The sequence below is a fragment of the Heloderma suspectum genome, chromosome 2 (assembly GCF_057233095.1).
Source record: "Heloderma suspectum isolate Gila_16-S chromosome 2, 16-S_ref, whole genome shotgun sequence".
In the NCBI taxonomy this organism is placed as follows: domain Eukaryota; kingdom Metazoa; phylum Chordata; class Lepidosauria; order Squamata; family Helodermatidae; genus Heloderma; species Heloderma suspectum.
Genome location: NC_139459.1, coordinates 202,408,097 through 202,422,887, shown reverse-complemented (window position 1 = coordinate 202,422,887; position 14,791 = coordinate 202,408,097). Strand labels below are relative to the sequence as shown.

At 40.6% G+C, this 14,791-nt stretch overlaps 1 protein-coding gene across 1 annotated transcript in view; it reads left to right on the top strand.

The window, feature by feature from the left end:
• Positions 1 to 14,791, top strand: part of ERN1 (endoplasmic reticulum to nucleus signaling 1) — a 71,776-nt gene that overhangs the window by 53,994 nt on the left and 2,991 nt on the right. The window contains exons 9-21 of the mRNA XM_084837401.1: positions 16 to 94; positions 929 to 1,085; positions 2,486 to 2,604; positions 4,156 to 4,347; positions 5,680 to 5,941; positions 6,893 to 6,983; positions 7,907 to 8,096; positions 8,970 to 9,069; positions 10,632 to 10,831; positions 11,719 to 11,866; positions 12,216 to 12,343; positions 13,730 to 13,853; positions 14,101 to 14,168. Of these exons, the coding sequence (XP_084693527.1) occupies positions 16 to 94; positions 929 to 1,085; positions 2,486 to 2,604; positions 4,156 to 4,347; positions 5,680 to 5,941; positions 6,893 to 6,983; positions 7,907 to 8,096; positions 8,970 to 9,069; positions 10,632 to 10,831; positions 11,719 to 11,866; positions 12,216 to 12,343; positions 13,730 to 13,853; positions 14,101 to 14,168 (1,858 nt within the window). The remainder of the gene's footprint in view (positions 1 to 15; positions 95 to 928; positions 1,086 to 2,485; positions 2,605 to 4,155; positions 4,348 to 5,679; positions 5,942 to 6,892; positions 6,984 to 7,906; positions 8,097 to 8,969; positions 9,070 to 10,631; positions 10,832 to 11,718; positions 11,867 to 12,215; positions 12,344 to 13,729; positions 13,854 to 14,100; positions 14,169 to 14,791) is intronic.

Genomic DNA, 14,791 nt, shown 5'->3' with positions numbered 1-14,791 from the left:
TTGTTTCTTTCCTAGGCCAACCCTCTACGTAGGGAAGTATTCCACAGGCTTGTATGCATCACCATCAATGGTTCATGAAGGAGTGGCTATTATGGTAAGCTGTGCTGAGCCTGCGTTTTTAGCAGATACAGTCCCCAGATGGAACACAGAAAACAGAATGCCTTCTCATATTTCTTCACAATTTGGATATATATCCAGTAGAGCATGTCTACTCATAACTCAACTCATAAATGTATTACATGGTCCAATTACGGAAAAATATTTTGACTACTTAAGTCATAAGAACAGAGAGCTTATTTTGTTCTGAAAAACAAAAGAACGCTACGTTAATTCTTCAAAGAGATTTGGGAAGGATGTGTGTGTAAATCTGGCCATTTTAAACGGAAAAAAACAGAAATAGATTGTGGCAGTTTGTGCCACTTGAAGGTCAAGAATAAAGTGTTTTGCATTGTTTTACTTTGATCATTGCTCCCAGTGCTGTGTATAATCATTATTAATTAATAGCGCCTTACCAGTCACATTAGTGACGCCCTTCCCATATAAAACACAGAAACCGACGTCCTATCCCATGGTTAGTAGGGCTAAAGTACTTCTTTGTCTGCGCCATTAATTCAAGGTTGGGCATTGCAAAGAACCAATAAAATACCTGAAATTACCTTCTGGGTACTTTACCTTATGTCAGTAATGTAGACTTTTTATGACTTCTATTCTTTGAGCTGGTTGTTTGTTTGCCAACAAAGTCACCAAGGCCTTCATTAATCTGTTTTAAAATGGGCTTGTGTGTGTACGTTATAATATGAAATTCAATTCCAAATAATTTTAAAAATTATTTATCTTCACTTGTTTGTTTTATTTGGCTTTGTGAAACACTAAATGTAACATTGCTGTGTCCAAGGAACAGTACTTACACATTTCTCTCTCTCTCTAGCCCCGGGGAAGCCCCATACCTCTGATAGAGGGTCCAAAAACACATGGTATCACCATTGAAGAGTGTGTTATCACCCCAAGTACTGATCTAAAGTTCGAATCTGGATTTAAACAAAACAGCAGATTCCACTATCTGAGGAACCACTGGCTTTTAATAGGTATCGGATACTGAAGTAAACATCAGACTTTTTCTGCATTGCACTGCCCTCTGTTGGACAAAACACACATTTAAGATAGGGATTATATCCTTGAAATTTATTATTTATATTTTCAGTGACTAAAGTGCTTTACAATTCTTAACGGTTTTTAATTAAATAAGATATGGCAGAGACTATCCCTTTTCTATGAATTTGTTAGCAGTAGTGTACTTAAAATAATTCACCTACTTTTTTTAGGAGCCAAGAATGTGATTGTTTCCATATTATATGTTGTTTAATCTCAAATTGTATAAGTAGTTTTCCATGCTTCCAGTATCTGTAATGCAAAATATGTATCAGTTGCTGAACTTCAGAGGAAAGAAAACATTTACTATGGGATTACTATGGGATGCCAGATGCACACTCTGGATTTCAATCTTATTTCGTGTCCTGCTATCATGAGAAGAATTGCAGAACTAAATCTTTAATGAGAAGGCATTTTGATTCTCTGCAAAAGTGATGCATTGATTTGCAAGTTACAAGCCATTTTACAGCAGCAGTCTTTAAATGTATGAAGAATGCAAGTGTTTGACTTTAGGCTTGCAGGATCTGCTTTGGTGTTGTTGTTTTTACTAGAACTTCAAGATCCACCAGTCAGAGCTTGGTGCAAAAGACAAGACACTTTAGAAGTAGGGATTTCTTTTGAGTACCAGAACTGAACAGAGTTTAGTCCTTTCACACAAAAACCCCTCCTGGATAACCCAAGCTTTCTTCATTTCAGAAGTGAAAGGCAGAACAGGGAGAGGTGTCATTTTGTTGCTGCTACTGTTAAACAATAGCCAAATATCCTTACTAATCTTCTGCAAATCACCAAGGGTTGTATGCAATATTAATCTAAATTATGTCCCATTCATTTCAATGGGTCTAGTCTAAGTAGGACTAACTTTAGCCACAACCCCAAGAGATCTACCAGTAGAGTCAGATCTGCCTTGTGATCACCCTGGACTTACGGAATTCACTACCATAACATGTCATGATGCCCAATACCTCTAAAAGGGGATTGGATAAACTCATAGAGGGTAGGTCTGTCATGGGTAGTACCTATGATAGCTAAGTGGGACCTCCATGTTCAGGGACAGTCTACATCTGAATAACAGATGCTGGGAACAAAACACAGAAAAGGGCTTTTGTTGCCTCCATGTCCTGCTTGCAAACTTGCAAGAAAGCTGACCGCTGCTGCAAAGAGAATGCTGAACTTGAGGGACCTTTGGTCTTATCCAGCAGGTCTGTTCTTACACCTGGTAATAATGCCATCCATTGCCATTTTTTCAAGCCATTTGAATAGTGGCATACTATAGGATGATGTTGGTTGGCCAGTTTTTTTATTTGGGATTAACAGAAGCCAATATTTCTATTTCAAGGGCACCACGAGACACCGTTATCAGCTCCAACAAAGATCCTGGAGAAATTTCCAAGCAATCTGCCAAAGAGGCATGAAAATGTGATCCCAGCAGAGTCAGACAAAGCTGTTTTTGAAGAGGTTTGTGGGGTTTCATTAACAAATTAATTAGGGAAGTGAACAGCACAGAATATTCCATGTTGTGTAAAAAGTATGTGTGTGAGTGGGATTTCTATAGATTTGGAGTGGGTAGCTTGTGGTCTGGGGCTGGTTGGCGTGGCAGTCCAACAACGTCTGGAGTACCACAAGTTGCCCACCCCTGGCACTGATGCAGTACATTTAAGATCCCTCACACACTCCCATGCAAATTACAGGTTGAGTTCTTTTATCCAACAGGCTCTTAAATGAATTGAACTACAGGCAAAATCATCCATAATTTTCCCCAGTCACATATGTCTTCATATATTTATTATTTTGAATATTTGTATACTGTCTTTAATAGCTGTACAGCCCTCTCAAGGTGATTTACACACTGAAATCATCATAAAACAGATAAACAAAAATACAAAACCAGTTATCAGTATTCACAGTTCAACAATACTATCTAAAACCAATAATAAAATAGAAGCAGCAACAATTAAAAAAAATCAATTTAAAAGCCTGGGCCAACTTCAAATTAATCAGATAAAAGCACATGTGGAAAATCAGGTCTTTGAGACCCATTACAAATTTACAACCAAGGGACTAAGCAAATTTCCCATGGGAGGGGCCACCAGCAAAAAGTCTCTTGTGGCCACCAGCTTGATTTTTGGTGGTCCCATGCAGCAGGGCATCAGAGGCTGATCTTAATGGCTGAGCAGGTTCATGTGATTTGGACAGGAACAGAGTGCTGCACAGGAACAGGATGCACAAGTTTCTCAGTATTTCTTCTGCAGTAATATCTCATTTACATCTCCCCCACCAGGAGGTGCACAAGAGTTTGTGGATCTCTCAGCTGTAAGTAATATGACAGTTGGTATTTCAGGTGCGACATTACTGCAGAGGAGTAGGATATATAAGGAGCATGTGCATCCTGTTCCTGTGCAGCTAGGTAATATCCAAACCCATTCAGAGTGAGTTTATGGGCCTAGGCAGTAGGCTGAGAGCAGCATCTGATGATACAGCAGCATTGCTGAAACTAAGCAGGCATGGACCTGGTCAGTCTCTTAGATGGGATATCGCTGGGAGCCCTGTTTAACGTATAATAAATTTTAAAACAGTAAGCTTCTTGAGAAATATTACCAAACTACTTCAGAAGTAGCTGCTCAAGGCCAGGTAAGTGCATAGGAAATAGATTATAAGCTGGAAGGCTTTGGCTAATTTCCATACTGGAATTGTTTCTAATATAATACAAATATGTTAAATTACAGTTGATGGGAATCATGTTTTTAGAAAACTTGAAATCAGCCCTTCATATATTCACTTAGAAATTGTGGTCTCCTAGTTGCTGATCATTTCTCCATTTTTGGCCTAGTTTTCACGCTCTTGTCTAAAGTCCTGTAAGTTGTAGAGTTGTGTGTGTGTAATTGTATGCTATTCTTTTCAGCAAATTATCCTTATTGATAAATGTGTGTTGCAAGCAACTGGGTAACCATAAGGTAGTGGTTGTTTCCATTAAAGCCTCTGGACTAATGCAATTCTTGCTTCACTCAGGCAATTGATATTGCTGGGAGTTCTCGAAAAGATTTGCCTTCACCCATTCCGGAGACTGCTGGAGAGACATCCAGCCAAACTGCACCCCGACCAGAAGCTCCTGTTGATTCCATACTGAAGGACATAGCCACATTTGTCCTGAGCAGTTTCTTGCTTTTTGGCTGGGTAGCCTTTGTCATCACATATCCAATGGTAATAGGGCTTGTTTACAGTGTGATAATCTTGTGTATTGACAGACTAATATGTAACAAGAACAAGGGAAATTTATTTTTTATTTATTCTCTTTATTTATGTGTAATCCTACCAAACATGGCCTTCATTGAGTCCCCAGGATAGTTAGTATAATTTTAAAGCAACAAGAAGGTACAAGAGAGAATTGCACGTTTCTATATTTAGTTTTCTAAGTATTAAAATAGTCTTACAGAAAAATCTTACAAAAAATCCCAAACCTGTTTGAATAGAGGGAACTCCGAAGAACTGGGTTCTAAGTTAAGCCTGGGATGTTTTTATTATTTTACAACATTGAGTGGTTTGGGGTTACCCAGTGCTGTAACAATGACAAAGATAAGTAAGTGTAAACATGATCAGCGTCTTGATGGGAAACCACTGAGAGTTCCATGTCAACCACTCTGAGCTTTCTAAGGGAAGAGTGAGATATGAATATAATAAATATAAGGCACGTTTTTATTGGAAAATACATTTCAAATTAATTGCACCATGAATTTCCTATTTGACACTACATGAAACCAACATTCCATGGAGTCGGAAGTCCTATAATTAAAGTTAAAGCAGATAATGATACCCCCGTTAACCCGATACAGAAGTACCTTAACACTATAACATACTTTGTGTGGATAGAAATGACAAATCTACTGCTGCTTCTTTCACAGTTTGTTCTCCTCCACACTACTGTTCTTGCACAGTGCTAAGGTTATTTATGTGGAGATTGATGAATAAATATATCTTCTTTTCCTTCAGGATATTATTTACTTATTCAATTTATATCCTACTTCTCTACTAGTAGTTATGGAGGGTGGCTTACAAACCAACAAATTACAGTATATACAGTATCAACAAAACCAACAGTATAAACCAATAAACAAAAGACATACAATAAACAAGCAACAAAAACAGCAGCTGAGGATTCAGGCTGCATCCAGACATTTCAGTCTCATCAGCCACAAAGCAATTAACCACGGTTTGGCGTATCATTTGAATCCTAAACTGTGGTTAATCACAACTATGCTTTCTTGAAACAAGCCAGCTTCAGAACTCATGGCTTAAAGTTGGCTTGTTAAAACATACCACAGTTAAAATTAACCACGTTTTGTTGGGTTCAGACAACATAAGATGTGGTTAATCAACAACAGAAGCAAAAGCGTGCCAGAGCCCAAAGGGAGCCCATGAGCCAAAGGCCTGTTCCCATTATGATCAACTGTGGTTTATTGTGATGTGTGAATGCAGCCACTCAAAATAGACTATAATTTTTAACCTTAGTTTATGATTATTTTCTCCCCTCTTAAGAGCGTACACCATCAGCAACAGCAACAACATCAGCAGTTCCAGAAACAGCTGGAAGAGAAGATACAGTTATTTAAGCAGCAGCCCTTCACTCCTCCCATAGACCTGCCGCCTGAAGCAGAAGTACTGGATGGCTCCTGTGTCAGGCCAGAGAGCTCAGCCACCAGCACACCAAATATGTCCCCCAAAGCATCAAACCACTCTGCATATTCCAATGTCTCTGCCTCTGATGTTGGAAGCTACATTTCCACCGAGCAAGAAGAAGGTGATTAATTGATCTAATTTTTCCTTGTAGTTGGACTAAGACTGAAAGACACCATGTCTCCTGAGATCTAAGCAAGCAGGAGCTGGGGAAGAATCAACAGCACTGTATTGTCCAACATTTTTCAGATCAGTTTCTTACTAATCTAGTTTTGAACACTAGGCATACATTTTGCGCAGCCCCACATTTCTTCAGTAAACTTGAAATAGTTCACCTTGTATAAAATGTATTTGTTATATTTACACTGTCAGTCTTGAGGCCTTGCTAGACACTCATTTTATTGCATCCTGATTTCCAAAAGCAAGGACAGGCAGCACTTCTCTAGCCATTGGCAAGTAACCAGCAGGAAGTGTTCTACACTGGTGGGGCAGACACAGAAAGCGTCTCGCCATGCACCTTCATTGTTCACAGGTTGATGCATGCTTGGGATAGTCAAGGGTGTTCTTGAGTGATATTAGAGACTGCAGTGGAATGTCAGGGAGGAGAGACATAAGCATTTCTTATCCTCCTGGCAACAGATGCAGTAGTTGCTTCCTTCAGGTGAAGGATAGGAAAGTTGTAATAGCAACAAATGTTAGCTAGTGCTGATCTTCACCATTGCTCCATGCGCTAGTTACAAACCTGACAGTACAATCCTATGTAGGTCTACACAGAAGTAAGTCCCATGGCATGTAGTGGGGCTTCTTCCCAGGTACGTGTGTAGAGGATTGCAGTCTTAGTGATGTTATATTAGCACTCATTTCCATATCATGGTTTAACTTGCATTTCTAGTTCAGAATGCTGGTGTGCGTTAACAAAACACCTTTAAAATCCTTACAGTACCTTAAATATGTTCTCTTACCTCTGTTCTTGGTATATGTTTCTTTATTGAACCTTTAAATGCCACCTAAGGATATGTGCCTGGAAAGTGCCATGCGTGAAACAATTTCCCCCCTTTCTCTCTCTTCTGCTCAGATGGAAACACAGGAACAATAGTGGTTGGAAAGATTTCATTCAGCCCAAAGGATGTTCTCGGACATGGAGCTGAGGGAACAATTGTTTATAGGTAAAGCACCAGACACAGCATGTGCTTAATAATCCAGTATTTTATTGTGGCAAATTAACACAACTAGAAACCCTTTCATGCAGCTTTTTCCTGTATGTGTTGGGAGAAGCAGCCTTTCTTGTATTCTCTTTAACAATATAAACACCCATGTCTATATTGACATTGTGCATCTCTGTAATGATGACTGTGTTGAATATTCATGTTGTTTCTATCTGCTGTTTCCAGCATTGAAAATAATTTTCATAGGCATCTCACTTAAGTGCCTGCATGCTTTTACTCCATGCCACATTTACATCCTACAGGGTAAATGTGGGATATCCTTCAGGTTACAATGTCTTTGTCTGGTTGGATCCAGAATATGCCACCCGTGGACAGAAAGCCTTCTTCCATCTGCAAGAAGGCTTCTGATCCAGTGGAGGAATTTTGCTGGTGGAATGGAGCTGGCAGCAATCTTCATCAGTTTCTCCACACCCCCTGCAGCACCCTGTGCATCCCCAAATCTTCTCCAGAAGTTTGGAAGGCCCTCTGGAACCAGGATGGGGGGGTGGCACTGGGGGCTGCAAAGGAAGGGGGAAATCAATGATCATCTCCCATCCACTCAGAACACTCGCACTGCCAGAAGGGGGGGCTCCACTCAGTGAATGCTCTTGCTAGCAGGAAAAAAAGAAACTGGATCCAACCCTTTGCATTGGAGAAAGCATGTCCACTGTAAAACTTGGCAGCATGAGTGTCATCTTCATGATGGCAAACAAGCGATCTCATGTGTCAGCTTCTTGATAAGTGTATCCATAGTCCAAGATCTTACTCTTTCCAAATCAGATTATAATCCCCTTAAATACGGTTTTAAGCCTGTTAATGTGATAAATGCTCCAGGTAAGATCCTAGTTCAGTAATTTCTCTATTGTATATTGGAATATCTACAGGGGGACATTTGACAACCGAGATGTTGCTGTGAAGAGGATTCTTCCTGAGTGTTTCAGCTTTGCTGATCGGGAGGTGCAGCTGTTGCGAGAATCTGATGAACATCCAAATGTGATCCGCTATTTCTGCACAGAAAAGGACCGGCAGTTCCAATACATAGCCCTTGAGCTCTGTGCTGCCACTTTACAAGAGGTAGACTTTGGGTACACATACCTCTGAAACAGCTCTTCAACTGGGAGACTTGGCAATTCAAAGAAGAGAGCCTAATAGTTCCAATTTCTTTTATACTTAATTCTACGACAGGATCATCTTATTCTGACTCTAGATAGAGATTTTTCTGTTCTACATTTGCAGTGCAGCAAATGGCAGTGGATCACAGGCAGCGTAAGGAGCCTAGAGCAGGGGCACAGAACCTCTTTCAGCCCAATGACCAAATTCCGTTTCAGAGAAGCTCTGGGGGGCTGCATTCAGGTAGTGAGCATAGCTGAAGGTAAAAAGGTGAGGGCCAAAACTCCAAAAATGTCAGCATATTTTATCTTAAAGCTCTTATTGCCAGTCACTAAGCCTTAGGAGAGGCATTTCAGCCTTTCAGAAAATCTGCAGCAATGCCAGGAAACCACCAAACAATTACTGGTCAGGTGAAAGTGATTTTGCACCCCTGCCCTAGAGGCAGAATAGAACAGTAGCAGTCTAAGGCTAATCTGTGCCTGTAATTCTACTCCATTCAATACATTAACATTACTGGAAGCATATGAGAACATGTCTAGAGCTCAGGAAACGTCCTACAACAGAGGTTGGCAACCTGGTGCCCTCCAGGTGTTTTGGACTACAACTCCCATAAGCTCTGGCCAGCATGGCCAATGGCTGGGAATTCTGAGAGTTGTAGTCCAAAACATCTGAAGGGCACCTGGTTGCCTATCCCTGCCCTACAAGCTATACAGCTCAATCCTATGCCAGTTTTACTCAGAAGTAAGTCCAATTGTAACCAATGGAGTTTGCTTCCAAGGAAATGTGCGTAGCATTGCAGCCTAAAACTCGTATTGATTTTGCTTATGTGCATTCTAGTATGTGGAACAGAAGGACTTCAGGCACCATGGTTTGCAGCCGATCATCCTCTTGCAGCAGACAATGTCGGGCCTTGCATATCTTCACTCTCTCAATATTGGTAAGAAACAATTTTATTTGAACATCCCACTTGTGTGATGGCTGCATATTTCAGAGAAAAGGATAAACTTTTTTCGTGCTTCGAGCTGCGGAAGCAGCAACATCTTGTTCTCCAGTGATTATCTAGTTTATCTCATGGACCCAGCTATTTTGAAATGTTTTCTTCTATACCCTAGGACTAAGCCAGAAAATGTAGATTCTGGTCACACCTGTTCCCCAAACCTCTCACCATATACTGAGTTGGTAGTGATTTCTTACTACCATTCTGCATTACTCTGCATGCTTTTTCAAAGGCCATCCAAAGAGTTCATGACTAAGCTGGGATTTGAACCCAGGCCTCCCTAGTCCAAGTATGATTTCCTGTCCACCAGGGCACACTGGCCCTTTCAGGCCTGGACATTTGTAAAAACATTCTGTGCTGTTCTGTTGGGTGGGGTCACGTATTTCCTGGTAGCCCCACCATAAACTATAGCAAAGGCAATTCCAAATATATACAAGCGAAGTAAAATTATTATCTCACCCTATTATAAGACTTATATACAAAACACTGCATTCTAAAGTGATCTGAGATCTTTCTAGCATGCTTTCATTTCATCCAGCATACAAGGGAAACTACTGAAAAGGCCTAGTATCTAGTGTTCATCCAGGAAACAAACATATATCTGATGTCTGAAGAAGCAGACAGAAGGCTGACAATATGGAGTTAGTTTCTTTGATTTTTAAAACCTTAGAATTCTGCCCTGTATCTTTTTAAAAACATTCTATACTGCCATCAGTGTGCATGGTGCTTTATAGAGTACAATAGGACAGCTTCCTGTTCTGAGGCGCTTAGAGGAGGTGGAGGTAAACATGGAAAGAACAGGCAATGGTTTCAATTATCCATACTTGGGGCTTGATTACTAGCATCATTCTCTAATATGGAATGTCTATCCACCCCAATGAAACTTATTTTATTTTCAGAATTAAAACCATAAAATACATGCTAAATTATTAAAGTTTAAAACTACAGTATAAAAAAAAACCCAGAATAAAACCTAGCAGCAGTGCAAAGATTTAAAACACAGTAACAGATTTTAAACAACAGAAACTGAAAGACTAAAATGCCTGGGGAAAAAGGTTTGTACCTGGCGCCAAAGAGCACAATGTAGGCACCAGGCAAGCATCCCTGGGAAGCTCATTCCACAACGGGGGTGCCACAACAGAAAAGGTCCTCTTCTTAGTAGCCACTTCAAAAACTTTGGGAGGTAAAGCAAGTCTGGCAGGGGAAACCACAACTACTTTGTCTTGTTGCAACATCACATCATTAGCTGGAAGTATATGGGAAGATGAGGGGTCAGCTTCGTGGAGAGAGGTAAGGAAGAGTAGAACTTTGAGGGAGCTGCATGCTCTGCACACTGTGGTGGGGCTTATTCTCTCACACGCACACCCACAGTTAAAAAGGAAATTGGAGAGACTCTTGTTCATAAAACAAGTCTGTAACGCAGGACTATTTAATTAAGCTGAATGCATTCAAGAATAAAATGACCATGCTTATTTAGAGTCTCTCAAATGTCTTTATATTAGTCCACAGAGATCTGAAGCCCCATAACATCCTCATTTCTATGCCTAATGCCCATGGCAAAGTCAAAGCCATGATTTCAGACTTTGGCCTGTGTAAGAAGCTTGCAGTGGGGAGGCACAGCTTTAGCCGTCGGTCTGGAGTACCAGGCACTGAAGGCTGGATTGCTCCAGAGATACTGAGCGAGGACTGCAAAGAGAATCCAGTAAGTTCATTGCATTTCATAGACTTGCTCACCCATTATTTGTTCCACAGGAATTTTACCTGGAGTATGATCTGAAGCAGGCTTCAGGAATGTGTGACCACCTCTTTCACCCTTCTCTGCACTGATTTGAAGTCCTTGACTTTACAGGGTAGATCTTGCCTTTCTAACAAGATCTCTCTTGCAAGGTCAGACATATCCCACATTCAGATCAATGCAGGATATCCTGGTTGAATCATGAATTTCTCCCTGTGGTGAAGGGAAAAGAAAAGAGATGCAGTAGAATTTAGAAGGCCAAGTAGTAAACTGACTCTTTCTGGTTTGGGCAAAATGCTGTAAAACATTGGAAGTAGGGTTCTTGTTGAATTCAGACTTAAAAGATCTGGTTTAAACTGGATATATATTTCCTTTAGGTCCAGTTGCAGAACACACTAGTGTTCTCCGTTGAGAAATTGCATGTGTACTCCTGATTAGAAAAATAATTTATGAACTTGTTCCAACTATACACACACACTTAAACGGCAGCCCCCAACACGGGTGTTCAGGCAGAAGGATAAAAATCCAAGCCTGCAAGAAGGTTAATTATGTTGGCAGTATACACTGTTCAATATATTTTGAAATTAAAATAGATTCTAAAATTTTGGTTATCTATTTTACGTTTGGCTAAATGCCAAGATATGGCCTGGGCAATGCACGCTTTGTGCTTCAAGTTCAGATTATACTTGATTGTATTCTTTATTTTTAGGATTTAACTGGAGAAATGAGAATAAGCTGAAGGTTGCTGTGCCTTTTCAAAGTTCTTGCACCTTGGATTTTTGTCTTTTTCATGTGCCTCAGTATGTTAAAGATGCCATATTGTAGTCTTTCTTTTAAAATGCTTCTCTTTACAGACTCATACAGTGGACATTTTTTCAGCTGGATGTGTCTTCTACTACCTGATATCAAAAGGCAATCATCCATTTGGCAAATCCCTGCAGCGGCAAGCCAACATTTTGCTGGGCGCCTACAGTCTGGACCTCCTAAATCCAGAGAAGCATGGTAATCAAGTAGAAGTTTTTTTGTTATTAGTAGCTGTGCATTCCAATTTTATCCAACCATCATTTTGCTCAGTGGTTTTGTGTCCTCTGTATAAAGTCTATAAAGTTATATTTTGTATACTAAGAGAAAATGAGATAAAATATGACCACGACATTCAAGAGTGATCAGATTGGGGCAGACATCATTGCTTTTCTACACAAGGCTGCAGAGCTCAGAAACAGAACTTGGTTTGTGAAACGTGTTGTGTGAATGTCTCAAACGTTCAGCAACTTAGTTTACTTAAAGGTACCATAAAGGACTCATAAAGTTGCAGAGTCCCTCAATAAACCATTTTCTTCTTCTTCTGCAGAGGACATAGTTGCACGTGACTTAATAGAGCAAATGATAAGTACAGATCCTCAGAAGCGTCCTTCAGCTAAGTGTGTACTAAAGCATCCATTTTTCTGGGGTTTAGAGAAGCAGCTCCAGTTTTTCCAGGTCAGTCATGACCCATTCCCTCTTCTTTCTGCTCTTTAATTTCACATACTATAAATATAAACCTATACTAGACCATAGCCAGAAATAGCACTTTAAAACCTTGTACTGTTCAGAATATGTGAATGAAGAAATGATTAACTGTCTGAACGGTTGCTGTTCAGCTGGCTGTTTGCCTCATCTTTGCTGAATGAATCCTGACAGCTGGAGAAGTGTTTCTTTAGCTCTGAAACATATGTGTCTCAACCTCACATTCAATTCAATGCATATTATAGGCAGGGTTCTATAGGCCTGTTTGCATGTAACAGCAGCAAATCATGGGTTAATTAATTAACCCATGATTTGTTATGGTACATACCTGGCACATGCTACTTCCGCTTTGCATAATCAACTTCCGATCAGCCCGATCTGAGATTGTTTCGTGATATGCGAACCTGGACACTATGGGTTATTTGTGGGTTAAATGATCCACACGTATCATAGAACTAATTATAGGTTAAATGTGGGTTGTTTAACCCATGAATAACCCATAGTATCTTGGTTCACACGTCACAAAACCTCCAGCGGATCAGAAGTTGATTATGCAAAGTGGAAGTGGCACACACTGTAGCAAATCATGGGTTAATTAACCCACATTTTGGCACCTTTCCATTTGAACTGGGTCTCTGTGTATGCCGCAGTTTTGCAGAGTCTCGTATTTGGTGCAGAATTCAGTGTCTTAAGAATTCCAGCTTTCATTTTAAAAACTGCAAGTTTCTAACCCTTAGGGTTAGTTTGCAAACAAAGCCTGCTGAAATCTCAGAAGCTGGGGGGTGTGGGGGTGGCTGAACTCCAGGGGTTGGGGATGGGGCTTCAGTGCCCTGCATATCCAATAATAACAAAACCTGAATAAATTATGTGGAATAGTAAACACTGCAGAATGAATTATGCAAAATTGGCAAATGGTGCTAATTAGGTCTGTTTGCAGACTTCACCTTTTTCTTGGCAAAAATTGCTGTTGTCGTGGTTGTGGGAAGAGGGAGGGTGTGGAGAGGGCAGTCACAGCATCTCCTCTTCCTGCCTTAGGCCCCCACACTCCACAAGAGTCTTGTGGGGAGGTCAAAGCCTGGGGTGCTGTTCTTTCAGATGCTGGAAAAATTGTGTGACCTCTGACTTCCCTGCTGCCTCCTACCTGAATTGCAGGTGACCTTCCAAGTGGGGCTGTCACCCTTCACTGTGCACTTCCTACTTGGGTCTCTTGGTCCAAAGACCCAGAAGGAACAGTAGCAGCCTCACTGATATCAGTAGTACTTTGAGGGAAAGGGAACTCAAGAGTTTTCTGGTGGGCAAGGGCCCGAATAAACCTGGAGCCAAACCTGATGTGCTCTCAATGTGCAATGTCAATTGCAGGATGTGAGTGACCGAATAGAAAAAGAATCGTTAGATGGTCCAGTAGTCAAGGAGCTGGAGAGAGGAGGAAGAGCAGTGGTGAATATGGACTGGAGAGAGCATATCACTGTCCCTTTACAGACTGGTAAAACTTTATTTTATTGCCTTCCCAGAGAATTAGCTGGAACTAATTTAAATTGAACTGTGTGATGAATGTACCCTATCCCTCTTCTTCAGTAGAGTGAAGAAGCCTTTACCTGTAGAAAACCAAGCCCAACCGTTTTGTTGTTTTAGGAGGCCAGATTCCAAGAGGAAAGAAAGAAACAAGTAGGGAAGCATGAAGGTTTGTTCATTTGTTTTTACGTTTAGTTATTCTAATGTCTTTTTTGCAGATCTTCGAAGATTCCGATCCTATAAAGGGGGCTCAGTAAGAGATCTCCTGCGGGCAATGAGAAATAAGGTATGTATTTTGAACAGCCAATCACATGATGAATTTGAAGGCGTGGTGTTGAGAGTGGGGGAGTAGCGCTGGATACTGACTTCATGGCACTCAGCTTCTTTCATATGCATTCACATAACCTGCCTGTCGTTCTACCTGTGCAGTCGGTTCCAGGGGCAAGTGTGACCATTTCATTTGTGGTCAATTAGACTGTAATTCTAAACAGTTTATGTCTGAATTAGCTGCTTCTATGGGCCAAAATAGATAAAATGCTGGAAATCAATGATAGGATCTCCCAATATTTTAATTTTAACTTAAAAGCACCTCCAGGGCCCCCTGAATTGGCTCAGGGCAGCAGCAGTGATAGAGAGGGGTTTAGCTCTTTCTTCTGTGCTTTTTTCCCCAACCTAAATATGTGCCCCCACAGTTACTTGCTATATTGGGGAAAACATACAGGTACACCTTTATGTTTTCTTCAGCAGGATAAAAAGCAACTTCGGAGGTATGATTTAGATTGTGAAATCGGCATGGGAGAAAAAAGGGTTAAATCCCCTTTTCCCCATTGAAAGGCCTTCCTAGCTGCTTCTCAATAAAAACAGAAACATCAGGAGATCCAGTCACAGATCTCTCACATCTCATGTTAT